General features: G+C 38.8%; 1 protein-coding gene across 2 annotated transcripts in view; it reads left to right on the forward strand.

The window, feature by feature from the left end:
- Nucleotides 1-14,124, forward strand: part of cntln (centlein, centrosomal protein) — a 138,064-nt gene that overhangs the window by 13,790 nt on the left and 110,150 nt on the right. Inside the window, exons 5-9 of one of the 2 annotated variants that reach the window (XM_055205290.2) lie at nt 8,271-8,405; nt 9,040-9,189; nt 9,956-10,089; nt 10,171-10,333; nt 10,476-10,640. In XM_055205290.2, coding sequence (XP_055061265.2) covers nt 8,271-8,405; nt 9,040-9,189; nt 9,956-10,089; nt 10,171-10,333; nt 10,476-10,640 — 747 coding nt within the window. The remainder of the gene's footprint in view (nt 1-8,270; nt 8,406-9,039; nt 9,190-9,955; nt 10,090-10,170; nt 10,334-10,475; nt 10,641-14,124) is intronic. The other variant, XM_055205291.2, reaches the window with a different exon arrangement.

Raw genomic sequence — 14,124 nt, forward strand, 5'->3', positions numbered from 1 at the left:
CTGTTAGATGTTGATTCGATATAATTGTTGAGCGCTCTTGCTTACGTTATTTATGTGCATTATTTACATGCTACAGTAGTTACACTCCTTTAAGATAATGTAATTAATAGTGGGAAATAATCAGTTTTTACAATCTTTGCGCTATCTATCATCGTTCGCCAGACGTTCTAGAAATCTGCTTCAGTTTGTGTTTATTAACCCTTTAGTTTCACTTCATCATGCAGCTATTTTAGTTAGAGGTATCTGTTAAAAACATTTAATTAAAGTACAGCGATTCTCGAAAATGAAACCTGCCACGATACCTTATAATTTATTAATATCGATACTTCTAAGAATAACCTTGTTCCAGATTTGCAAGAGGCACATTTCATGTTAATGTGTGCAACGCACGCTTCCAGTGCCTCCCAATGGACGTCTGTGTTTTTTCTCCTCACGCACGCAGCAGAAACTATGGAATGATATTCCGGACATTAGTAAAAAGGAATTGCAAATTGTATTTGCAATTGCGTTTCCTACATTTGGGTGTAAAAACTGTGACTTAATTCAAACGCAAATGCAAACTGTTTGCATTTCCGTTTACGCGAACGTACAGTTTATGCCAAATAGGGGTGGGCAATAAGCCGGTAGACATAATTAACGTAATTAACATAATTAACCCCACCCCCAACACTGTGATTGACAAGTTTAAGTACAGGCATTGGAAACGCAAATGCAAAGAGGATTGCGATTTCATTTGAGTTTTGGCAAGATCCGTACACGAAGCTAGAGGAAGTGAAATAGCAAATTATAAATTGCAGTTGAGATTGAAATATGGCAGGGTCCTAACTCGAAAGACATAGGAAATTCAATTGCAAATGGACTTTGATTTTACATTTGAAATTTGGCATATATTGTACGTTTGCGTAAATGACAATGCAAACAATTTGCATTTGCGTTTCAATTAAGTCACAGTTTTTACACCCACAAGTAGCAAAACGCAATTGCAAATACCATTTGCAATCCATTTCCAATTCCTTTTTAATATTTAATATTACATCTGTCGTGTGAAAAACACAACAGCGAGATGGCTGCATGTGCGAGCACAAGTTATCGACCAGTCGATCGCAAAGGCATAGCCGGTAGCCACGCAAGTTAACTGTATGCTGCTCCACGAGCTTCGGCGCCTTTCTTCTCAAATGTGTTTTTACACATCTTATGCCTGCCCATTGCAGCACAGTCATATAACTTCCGAAATTCACCAGGATGCGCTTTCTTGCCTTCAAGCTTTGTTTATACTCGGGCTTTGGTCCGCAACGTGAGCCTCAGCTGATCCGCACCATGCGCGAGCAAGAGGCAGCATATTGCTTATTTATATGCTTCTGAAACTGTTGTCATTTTTTTCAGTTTGTTTCACTAAACCGTAACTCAGCTATTTTAAAGAGTACTCAACATGTACTCAATGATTTTTTTACACTCCTCAAAAAGAATGGAGTAATTAGTAAACGGCTAATTCAACATCTCTGAAAATGCAACTTTCATAGATAACGTTAATAATTTGCAAGCTGCTAAAATAAAGCATACAAAACATCAGCTAAATATATATTTTTTGTGAAAAGCCATGCAAGAAATTATGGACTCAAATATAAAGTTAACCACAAATAAATCAGACATTGAAATACAGGAAACATTAGCCTATATTAATCCATATATCACAGCTTAAATAACATTAGGTTATTATTTAAGCTCATTATTTCCTATTAATTATGGTAATGTTATGGTTAAGTGAATGTTAGCAGTTATCACTATAACCACTGCATATAGAGATGTTTTTCATATTTTGTTCAAATGTTTAATATATCTGCTGTTCATATGTTCATTTATTAGTGTTTTATATGAAATTCAAAGCAGACAAAGGCTCAAATTTTATGCGAGTCATCGTTTTCACACAAGAATGCAATTAAAGCGAGTAACAGGTAATCGCCCATCACTCACAGCCCAGCACCTGCACCACTGTATGCGTATCGTGCTGACAAACATACACCTGATTTTACTGCTCTTGCAAAATCTAAAAGTAAAATTTCTCTTATTAGAAGCTAGCTTTTTTTAAGATGGCTGTTGTAGTTTAAACTGGGGTAGTGAAATAATTAGCTTTGAAAAAAAACGGCATAAAACAATGTTTTGTTCCATATTGTAAACTTTTGTTTGTTATGTGTACTTAGGTGAGTAAATAAGTTAAATTCTTAATGAGAGAATTTACCCCTTTAAATGTAGAATAATGCTTACTCTGTCATCTTACAATGCACTTATGTTGTTATGCAGTTTAAAATACAACATACAAACATGTCTGGATGTAGAAAAATACTTGGACACATTACTATGCAAAAATTTTGTTGTATGCAGTTTGAAAATACAACATGAGTATGTTTAAATGTAGGAAATTGTAGTCATCATCACTGATACAGTATGTCTCCGGCCCCTCATTTGAGATGCTTTTCGTGAACTGGCCCCAATGACAAGCTAATTGAATAGTCCTGTCGTATACACTCAACACACAATCATATTCATTAATTAATTTAATTTTTAGCATTTTATACTTTATTGAGGTGTTCATTCTTTTTATACATTTTGAAGTAGGCTAAAAATAATATTTTTTATAATAATTTATAACAATTATAATAATATAATTATTAAACAAAATAGAAAATTATGTAATTTATTAGGCCTACTCTCCATCATGTTATTCCAAACCCGTAAGACTTTCACTCATCTTCAGAACACAAATGAAGAACGTTTTGATGAAATTGAGAAATTTCTTTCCCCTTCATTGACAGCCTACAGAACTACTACTTTGATGCTTCGAAAAAAAGTTCATAAAAAGATCATAAAACTAATCCATATGAATTGAGCAGTTTAATCAACTTTTTTCACTGTGCTCCTATATTTCTTTGTGTGCTCCTAAATTTTTTCATTTAGAAGCACATGTACTCCTTGGGAAAAGGGTTAGCGTAGAGCCCTGCCTTTCCAGGAAAAGTATCGAAAATTATTGGGAATCGCAATTTAGTGGTTCAGGTTTTCACTGGCCCCAATAAAAAAATGTCATTGTCACATATTTAAAAAGAATAATTCAAAAGTCTAACATAATTGTATACATATACAACAGACATGTTCCAACGAAAAAAGGCTCCCAACTTTTCTGCTTTACCTGTAAACCAACTGCAAACTGGGCAAAATATTGCATAATTTCTTTCTTGTGTTTTACTCAAGTAAATGTCTGCTTCCAAGATGTTAAATAATATACATCAATGAAAATATATTTTAATGACTGAGGGTGAAGCACTAGCCTGATCGGGCAGGTGACAATACGTTTTACTGGCCCGAACGTCTCTCATGCTTGCCCCGGCCACCGGGCAGTCCTTTATGTTTAGCCCTGCTTATGTAAGCAGATTCAGTTCAGACAAAACATATTAATTAAAAATCTTAAAATCTCAAATTTTAAACAAATCATAGGAGAATGTTATAAATAGTAAAAAAATAGTTGCATTTTGGTTTAACATGTGATGTGAGATTATGACTGTGTACTTAAACTACAATCAAATACAACAACAAATTATAAAAATGCCTGAATTCTAGTTTTCAGATTTAGGCTACCATTAAGGGCTCTATCTTACACCCGGCGCAATGCAACGCAAGTGTCTTTCGCTAGTTTCCACCCTAATTTTCACGTTTAGCGCCGCGTTGTTTAAATAGCAAATGCATTTGTGCCCCCTTTTGCGCCCATGGGCGTTCTGGTCTGAAAACGAGGTGTGTTCCGGCCCATTGTTGGCACGTTGCTATTTTGAGGCAACTAAAATAGACTACGCCATTGACCAACAAAAACCTGGTCTAAAGTCTAAAGTCAATGGCGCAATGTGTTTTATGTTATTTAAAGAGCGCATTAGTAATATGCGCCTATAAACGGGAGGACAACGCGGGTTTGCTTATCACAAAGTACATGAATGCGCAGCAGCACAAAAATGCTTTTAAATATGAAAGATTAAAGGATTGAATGTAAAAGATTATTATTGAGTCTCTTGAACATAAATGAGGACTAATTATGAGACGTTAGAAGGCGTAAAGGGCTGCTTCACTTGTAGCCTGGTAAGTAAATAAATGCTTTGCTTTAAACAAATGCATCTATTTTTAATTGTTTTTTAATGCTACCCCACGGATTTATTGTATATGATGACACTCTACCTGTGGATATGGTGAGATGAGAAACATTTTAAGTAGTGCTTTTTAAAAAACCCATGCCGCTGTTCTAGTGCTGAAACACTTTAGCTCTCCGCACGTTGGTAAATTCTTTATCTCTTGTTTGTATTTTTAGAGTACAAACCTTTTCTTGCATATTAGCAAATTATTTTATGAGATTACAATGATTATGTAGGATATCAATACATTACAGCAATTAAAAGCCTGCTATTTGTACTTCTAGACTGAAAGAAAACTGCTTTTAAAGGTTTTAATAAAAAAAAAACAATTTCAATAAAAATGAAAACAACACATTTTTTAACATTATTTTTAAACTGGGGGTCTTCTTCCTCTGCTTAGTTTTTCAGTTTACAAAGTCCGTCATCTAAATAGGGATTAGACATAACGCCAGCGCAACTGGCTTTTAAAGGGGATGATGAGAGATAAGACTCTGATTGGTTTATTGCACGTTATGCCCAAAACACACCCATTACTCATTAGGAAATATGAACAACCCTTTTCGACTGTGCGCTCGGTGCACAAACCATTTTTCCCGTCGTTAAATTAGCAAAAGTGGCATCGAACACGCCCATTTAGGCTGTGCGCTTTAGACAATGCACTTAGATCGTTAAAATAGGGCCTGTTAACTTCATGTTAACTTCATGTTTAATCATGATAGCCTCATGTTAGGGGTGCAACGGATCACAAAACTCACGGTTCGGATCACATTACAGTTGTTGAGGCACGGATCGGAACATTTTTCGAATTAGCAAAAAAAAGTATGGGAAAATTCTAATAACAAATCAAGAAATTACAAACATTTATAAACAATAACAAAGTTGCACATTAAGGAAGGTCTAAAATCATTAGGTACAGAAATCAAATGAATAATAACACTGCATTTATTGTATTAATTAAATGTAATTATTATTTTTTTAAAGCTTCAAAAGTGATTTTCTCTTCGTCTTATGTTGTTTGATTAACATTAATGACAAAGACTTAAGTAGGTCAATTGAGCTTACTGTCTCTTTAAGACCAAATATGCACAGACTGCATATCTCTCCGTTTGTGCACTACTGAGTCCCCTTAAATGAGCGCACACACACAGACAGGGGGCGAATAACAAACGGCGCAGCATAACAGTTGTCCCACATAAAAACGTTACGTTGTTTTTCATTGCTCTATTAGCCAAATGTATTTTAATACACTACAGTATGAGAGAGAGTAGCGCAACTCTCTGAAGTTTACACATCAAGAGTTCTGATCTTTGAAGGATGATCGCACGTGCGTTTCTGCGTAAAGTAAACTGATCACTTTAGTGCCGTTTTGCAGTTAAACTGTTTAAAATCACTTAAATGTTAACATTTGCAAACCTTTGAAACACTTACAAATGATAAACTTTCCCTATTTAAATTTGCATATTAATCCGCGAATCACATGCGAACCGAACCGAATCACTGCGATCCGTTACACCACTACCTCATTTTAAACCATGCCACTTTGGGCCCTATTTTAACGATCTGAAACGCAAGTCCGAAGCGCAAAGCGCAAGTGACTTTGTGGGCGGATCTTGGGCGTTGTTGCTATTTTCCCGGCGGGAGAAATAAGTCTTGCGCCGGGCGCAAATCAATAAGGGGTTGGTCTGAAGTAGGTTCATTATTCATAGGTGTGGTTTGGGCGTAACGTCAAATAAACCAATCAGAACGCTATCCAACATTCCCTTTTAACGCAAGGGCGCAAGTTGCATGGCGGGTTGCTATTATTATGACGGATTTGACAGGCGCACGCCAGGAGCGGTTCACAGCCGAGGAGACCCACGTTCTTGTAAGAGCAGTCAAAGACAGAGAAGTTGTTTTGTATGGGGATGGGAGAAACCCGCCCAAATCAGCGTCGGTTAAAGAGGCGTGAGAGGAACTAGCCGCAATTGTCTCATCAGCTGCGCCAAGCACTACAATGATGTCAGGAGACGGGGGGATCCCAAGCTTGCCAGCATAAATCGGGCACGCCGGGCACACAGGAGGGCATCGCTGCGTCCACCCTCACCGCTGAAAGGGTTTGGGGGCTTTGAAATCGGACACAAGAAACGCAAGCAAGGTTCAACCCCAGAGTACACTTACAAATCAAGTTCACATACATGAAGGTTTCTTATGAAAACATTTTAATTATTATTTAGATAAAATAAACGTAATACAGCCACACAACAAACTAATGAAAATATTTTAATCGTTATTTGCATGATAATTGTTTAACGCTGCCACACAAAATAAATAAAAACTATCACCACAATGCTCACCACAATGATTTCTCTTATCTCATGTATTAATATTTTTTATTGTAACAATTTATGATTTAATGATTTCCCTTATCTTATATTTTTTATTGTAACAATTTATGATTTGCAAAAATAACTGTTGCATCTGTGTAGATTAGATAAGCAATGCGCGTTATGTACGCTATACATTATGGTCAAGCATGCGCCCTTAAAATAGCATAATGAACCACGCGCAACGCGCCACTGACTTTAGACTAGTTTTTTTTTGGTTAGTAGCGCAATTGTTTTTTGAAACTGCAAAATAGCATAAGAGATGGTTTGCGCCGGAGCACGCCTCCTTTTTTGCGCTGAACCGCCCAGGGAGCGCAAGTTCATTCCCTAGTTTGCCGACGTGCGTCTGTGGAGGGAAAAACCCGCTGTGCGCCAGTGCAAAATACGAAATGATACATGCGTCACTGACAAAGTCAATTGCGCTGGGTGCAAGATAGGGCTCTTTATGTTAAATCATGCGACCTCATGCTAAATCATGCTAACCAGATTACTAAACCAGGCTTTATAAAAATGTGAATGTCTGCTGTTTAAAATGTTCAGGCCAGGCTTTGTCAAGCCATCATAAAGTTCAAACTTTTCTGGCAGTACTAATCAAAGGCCAGCATGTTTTTTGTTTTTCGGCTTGCGGTACACCCCAAAATCCTGTCATTTACTCACACTCACAAGTTTATGATGCCTGTATTGTCATATTTAGGTGAATTACCTCTTTGTTAGTGCTTCTTCAATATAGTGATTTTCTAACGGTTTGAAATTCAAATCAACCTGATACTTAATTATACAGTATCATTTAGGGTTTACAAACTAAAATAATAGCAGCTTTAAATGACTTCCTCCATCAGGTTTAAATTTTAGATTTAGTGTCCTGGTAAGTGGAATATTGCCATTGTGCCCTCTTTGTGAATCTCATTAATAGTCAGAGTTCTTGGTACCACTCAAATATCCGAATTTTGCGCCAAACAAATGGTGATTAATTGCGTTTCCATGCTTGGCCTTGTGATGGTCTGTTGAATTCTCATCTCATCACATTTCCACACTAACTTTAACCAGCTTCCCCCCATTACCCCTCTTCTTCCATTTTTGTAACATAATTAGCTTTCGTATTTGAACTGCACTGGGGATTTCTAATGCTAATCTCTCTGTCCTAGACCTCTTAACTTTTTTAAAACCCTTTTTCCTACCAATTGAGAACTACTGGGGTTAAAACAGCGCTTGCCTACCTCATTATCAGCATTTTGAATTGAGCTTCACTTGTTTCATAAATCTCTATTAAAACCTGCATTTGCATGATGCACATACTGAACTTAAGTCCTCTATCTGGAAAGATTTAAGTGATTTCCCCAAACATACTGATTAATTGCCTTCCACAGCGCAGGATTTTTAAAGATTTCAGTGAGATAACTTTGCTACAGAACACAACAACTGAAGTCTAAGCAATGTTATAGATTTGCACTGTATTTACTTTGTCGTGCTGTGCCTTGATTTCTCTCTGGAGCTAATATATTGGACATGTTACCTGAATCATTTTACTATCAAACGTTTAGCAATATAGCTAGATTAAGATGTGCCTAATAAAAATACAGCTAAATAAATCCACCACATTACACACATTACTGTCACTGCATCATGCCACAGCTGATGGCATTAATGAAACATAACGCCTAGGCCCATAAACACACTTATACCCAGATTGCTTGTGACTAAAGGCTGTCTTGACTGATCACTCATGTTGCTTTTTAAACAGAAAGCGACAGCACAAGAGCAGGAGATAAACAACCAAGTCCAGCGGTTGCGTGGCTGTGAGGAGGAGTGTGGTCTATTAAAGAAGGAACTGGCAGCTCTGCAGCACCGACTGGGGAATAAGAGTCGACAACTTAAGGTTTGGACAATTTTTCACCGGCACCACTTTTAAATCGCTGTCTCTGTGACACCAGGAAGAGAGAAAGGGAAAAACTGACAAGCCCCTGGAGGCAATTGCCTAAGGGCTCAAAATGCGGGGGCGGCCGGAGGAGGGGGGTGGGTGCAGGGTGGCGTCAGCAACGACAGCAGAAGCTGCTAAAAAAGCGGCTTTCTCCATAAATTCTCAAAAACTTTCTCAATAAATTCTTAATGACTACCGAGTAGTGAAAAGTATGTGTATGTGATGTGGCTTCTTCTTAATTACATTCTGATGGGACTGGCATGATTAATTGATAAAGTGAAGATCTGGGAAGGAAGTGTCTTTGCAGGGTCTCTCTGTTAGTAAAGGGAGCGAAGCATAGCAATGGGGAAAAAAGGAGCAGGAGATCAGCATCAAAGGCAGACGGGCCGTACTAATGGGCCTGTAGTGGAGCTATTCTCATTAGAGCTGTCATTAGTGCTAAAGAAGGCTCCTGTACTGGGCTACCTGTGTGGGGTTTGTCTTGCCCTGCTGGCATAGGTGAGCTCCAAAGCTTCAACCTTCACTCTCCAGTCCTGCCTGATCTGACTTTCTTTCATCCTGATACTGTGACCATCTTTCATTCCCCTGGCAGGAAGCGAGGAAGCAGGCTGAAAAGAGCGAGAAAGAGGACAGGCGTGCCCTACAGGAAGCCAGGCAGCAATTAGACGCCCAGCGCTCGGCCTCTCAGGCAGAGCTGGAGAGGTTGCGGGAACAAGAGGCCGCCAGCTGTAGCAGAGTCAAGGTCCTTCTCACTGAATTTTTTTTCCCTTCTGCAAGCTTTCTAAGAGGATTTATTTAAATGAACTTGTCTCACAATACACAAATGTTAAATATTGATAGAAACGGGGGTGGGGGTGGGCGAAATAATGAGTTTACCATGGCTCAACAGTAGTAGTGTATCCCATGCAACCTCACCAGAGCTACTTTACATGTACGTGTGCCTCTGAATCGGTCCTGACCAATGTCCCAGCTCTTAGTGACTCGGGTTATAATGAACCACTACAGCAGGAGCCAGTACTGCTGTTGTTGTGTTCCATAGGGTCTTGTTCAGCATTTGTGTATGTTTAATAGGCCTTCTGTCCTTACGGGTTGAGTGTCACTGAAGCACCTGTGTGATGCATACAAATGTGTTGATGTCACTCTCCATGGGGAAGGGCAGAGGCAGGCCTTGGTGGACTGTAAACTCTATCTAGTCTAATTAAATTGGACTGTAGTGGTGCTCAGACTGTGTCCTTTGCTCCTGTGTTTTCTCTCTCTCAGCGCCCCTGTCTGCGCTGGCTAGTTTTTAATGAGTACTGCCCCATGCTCTCTCTGGCCTGAGCGTTTGATGCTCAGCATCTGTTTGCTTCTCATTATCTCCATCAGTTTCTGTGATATGCTGCTGATAGGATTCCTATCTGGGTGCATGCTTTGTCCTTTTGTTACTCTCTGTTGTCTTTCTTTTGTTTCTTATTAGGTCATACATCCGCTCTCTTTGAGATCTTTTTGATTTTCTTTGTGTTTTTCAGAATTTGGAAGAGGAAGTGTTTAGATGTAGACAGGAAGTGCTAGAGGCTCAAAGTCGCGCAACTGCATTCTCCCTTCAGGTTACCTCTGCAGAACAAAAAGTCACTGATAAAGAACAACACCTCGATCAACTAAAGTAAGCTGCAGATGCACAGCCCTGACTCGGTTTTGAACATAAGCCCTGTCCAAATGAGTTGATTGTGATGTGTGTGTCCAGGCGGAAAATGCAGGACTTGCAGTGTTTGTACAAGCAGAGTGTCGAGCATGCAGAACAACAGGCCCAACTCATTCAGCAGCTGGAGGGGCTTAACCTGGACACGCAAATAGTTTTACGAAGCCAGGAAGAGGCCCACACAGCAGATGCCATTTCATACCAGAAGGTACAGGTCACTTTTGCAGATGATCTTGGCGTATGTCCTCACAAGTCCTGGCCGAACCCCAGGAGGGCTGAACCTGTGTTCTAGCAAGGACTTCACTACATTAGCTGAGCTTGTCCTTCTCTGTCTTTCTTTGCTGTGACAGCTCTACAGCGAGCTGAGCATGTCATATCAGACCCTCCGGCACAGAGAAGAGCAGAGCTGCCAGCGGGAAGCAGACCTCTGCACGCAGCTCAGCCAAAGAGATCAGCAGGTCCAGGAACTCCAGGCACAGCTGCAGAGTTTCACAGCGGCTGTGGGATATCGTGAGGTGAGTTCATGTGGGGAGCACCAAAACAGATTTACATCACGCTCAGTGCCCTTTGTATACAAAGTAGAATGAATGAGGACTTAGCAAAACCACACAACATACTTTTTACTCTTTCCTTTTTCCCCAAACCACATCCACAATAAATGGAATGCCTTGCAGAAAGACATAAATGAGAAGAAATTTTGTTCATTTGTGCCAGGCTTCATGCTCTCTGACAACTCAAAAAAATTGACATTAACCTTGCCAGAACATTGCCAGATATTCTCTGAGAACGCATATGCATTTTCTGCTCTGGCTTAGTAGATCTTGCACTTTTAGATCCCATAATACCCTTCCATCACAAATAATCTTGTAAATAATCTTCTACTTGCTGAATGAATGCAAAAGTATATTAACTGTGTCCTGTTGTTATGGGTTGAATTCATTCTCCAGCTCTGTACCCACACAGATATGCAGAATATCATTGTTTCCTTTGTTCAACTTTTACACTCCTGTTGTTGTGTCTAATTACATTAGCCTTGGATGCAAGCAGTGAAGCCCAAGACACCCTAGACAGGGCTCCAGATGGCAGCTAACTGGTCGCATCTTATGACCATTTTTCTTGCCGGTGTGACTAAATTTTGTTAGGGGTTGCACTGGTGCGACTGCAAAATTGGCCAAAATTTGATTATGCGCTGCTGTTTTCAGTTTTAAATGAGAAACACCAAACGCTAAGTATCCAAATTGGGATGAAACAGCGCTACCCTATAACCATATTAAACAGCCCCATCATTCTAAACCTCACTTGATAAAAACAGAAAACATTGTGCCGTGCTAAAATTAGAAAGGTTTTTAATCCACATATCATGACACAATTTTACTTTGCATTTACTGTTAAAAGCAAACTGTATATTATCAAATTATACTCGGGTACATTTACATTAAATTAAGCGTAGCCCTTTTTAAATCTAGTAAAGTCCCCCGTAGTCAATAATTTTATTGCTTAAAACTCATCTCTGAGCACCATAATAGCATATATAAAAGTTTGACCTGTCACAGTAATTTCTTCATGCTTTAAAACAGCTTAAATGTAACTCTACACCCTTGCCTTATTTAGTATATGCAGATCTATAAATATGCAAATTAGTCCCTGCCTCTACTTAATCGCACAGCTCAGGCCACAGATATGAATATGCAAATTAGTCCCCACTTCCACTATTTTGCACCACATCGGACCATGGATATGTATGTAAATAGATGCTACATTTGACAGTTTCAGACAGAAAACTGCTAAATTCGGTTTCACACAATGCATACGTGAACTGCACATTTGCAGCACTAATCTTTCAGCGCTGATGTTAATGGGTTACAGCATTTACACTGCACTTGTGAGCATCACAAGCATCCATACATAATATCTTAGGGCTCGCAAAATTCTAAAATCCCTGGTAGCCCTCGAGCAGGCACTCTTTAATTTTGGGTAGCCTGAAATCAATGCAAGTAGTCTGAATAAAAAAGACATTAGTTTTAATTTAGAATATTGATAATTCATTGCAATTTCCATGAAAGCCAACTGTTCCTGCTCATCTCCACACTGGATCTACTCACAGTTTAGATCATATAATGTTTTTCAGTCACAGATTGGATCATGTTCCAATCTGCATGGAACTACATAGGCCTATAGCCATATGCAGGGGTCTCAAACTCAAACTGGCTTGGTGCCATTTCTGAAATGGACTTCTTGTTGGAGGGCTGCAGACCTATTTTAACATAAAAACACAATATTTCTGCATTTAAATTCTATGATTTAACATATAATAATACTTAAAAATATAAACATTAAGTAAATCTTTTATCGTAACCTTATCTTAACTTTTTCTATTAAAACCTTGCACTAAACTATCAAATTCAATTCGTGAATATATTTATTATCTATATTATCTATACATCGCTATATTTATTATCTATATTACTATAAGCGTTTTTCTTTATTTTCTTTTTTTAAGTATTGACTTGATTGTGTTCCATCGCTGCATAAATTAATATTACTGCCTTTTGTGTAACTGCATAGCAAGTGAATAATAATATATATATATTACAGTAGATATACTTCATTATACTCATATTAAGATGAGTGAGCTGCAGACATAGGCTCTTTTTATGATTGCACATTTGCCTCATCTTTCCTCTTTCATAACCTGGGCACCTGTTGATGGCTCTTTCCTCTGGAGTTTAATATGTGTTGCATACATCTCCCGCTCATGTCGCCAATGGAAGTTGTGACTTAAACGAACCCCTCAGCAGCTCTTCTAACAGCTGAGTAACCCCGAATGACAGCTTTCAATTCAATTCCATTCAATTTTTTTATATAGCGCTTTTCACAATAGTTAATTGTTTTAAAGCAGCTTTACATTAATAGATGTATGAAAAGCATAGAAAAACGAGCATAGTAATAATGTAACGTATACAGTAAAGTAGTAAGTTAAGCCAAAGGTGGCGGACTGTCCTGGGGATGAAACCCCCCCCTAGGAGAAAAACCCTCCTGGCTAGTCCAGGGGGAAAACTCCTAGGAGGGAAAAAACCCATGAGAGAGATACATATATATTTATATATATATAAATACTATCGGTGTATGTGAACGGGTAAGCCTCATCTTTCCTCTTTCATAACCTGGGCACCTGTTGATGGCTCTTTCCTCTGGAGTTTAATATGTGTTGCATACATCTGCCGCTCATGTCGCCAATGGAAGTTGTGACTTAAACGAACCCCTCAGCAGCTCTTCTAACAGCTGAGTAACCCCGAATGACAGCTTTCAATTCAATTCCATTCAATTTTTTTATATAGCGCTTTTCACAATAGTTAATTGTTTCAAAGCAGCTTTACATTAATAGATGTATGAAAAGCATAGAAAAACGAGCATAGTAATAATGTAACGTATACAGTAAAGTAGTAAGTTAACCCAAAGGTGGCGGACTGTCCTGGGGATGAAACCCCCCCCCCCTAGGAGAAAAACCCTCCTGGCTAGTCCAGGGGGAAAACTCCTAGGAGGGAAAAAACCCATGAGAGAGATACATATATATTTATATATATATAAATACTATCGGTGTATGTGAACGGGTAAGCAAATTAAACTGGTTTTGCCGGTGGTCACTGGTCAGGCATCGGCTGGGCATCTCGTAGAAGGACGGTCAGTAGATCAACGGTGTGATGACCTTCACGCTTGAAGGAACTGGGTCTGTTTGTCTCATTGTCCTCAGGGTCGAGGACGAGACGGGGAGAGAGAAACAGAATCCTATTAGCGTAGGGGCTGTTCACATGTAATGCAAGTGTCATACAGTATAGTGGTATAAGTCAGCTCGGTTCCAGACAGGCTAACTATTGCGGCATAAGTATATTACCCAATATGAGGTATGTGAGTGCTTTGTTCTAGACAAACTAACTATTGCGGGATAAGTACATTTACTGGACATTTTATGTGAATGCTTTGTTAAAGAAGAATGTCTTA

Source organism: Misgurnus anguillicaudatus, chromosome 3 (assembly GCF_027580225.2).
Source record: "Misgurnus anguillicaudatus chromosome 3, ASM2758022v2, whole genome shotgun sequence".
Taxonomy (NCBI): domain Eukaryota; kingdom Metazoa; phylum Chordata; class Actinopteri; order Cypriniformes; family Cobitidae; genus Misgurnus; species Misgurnus anguillicaudatus.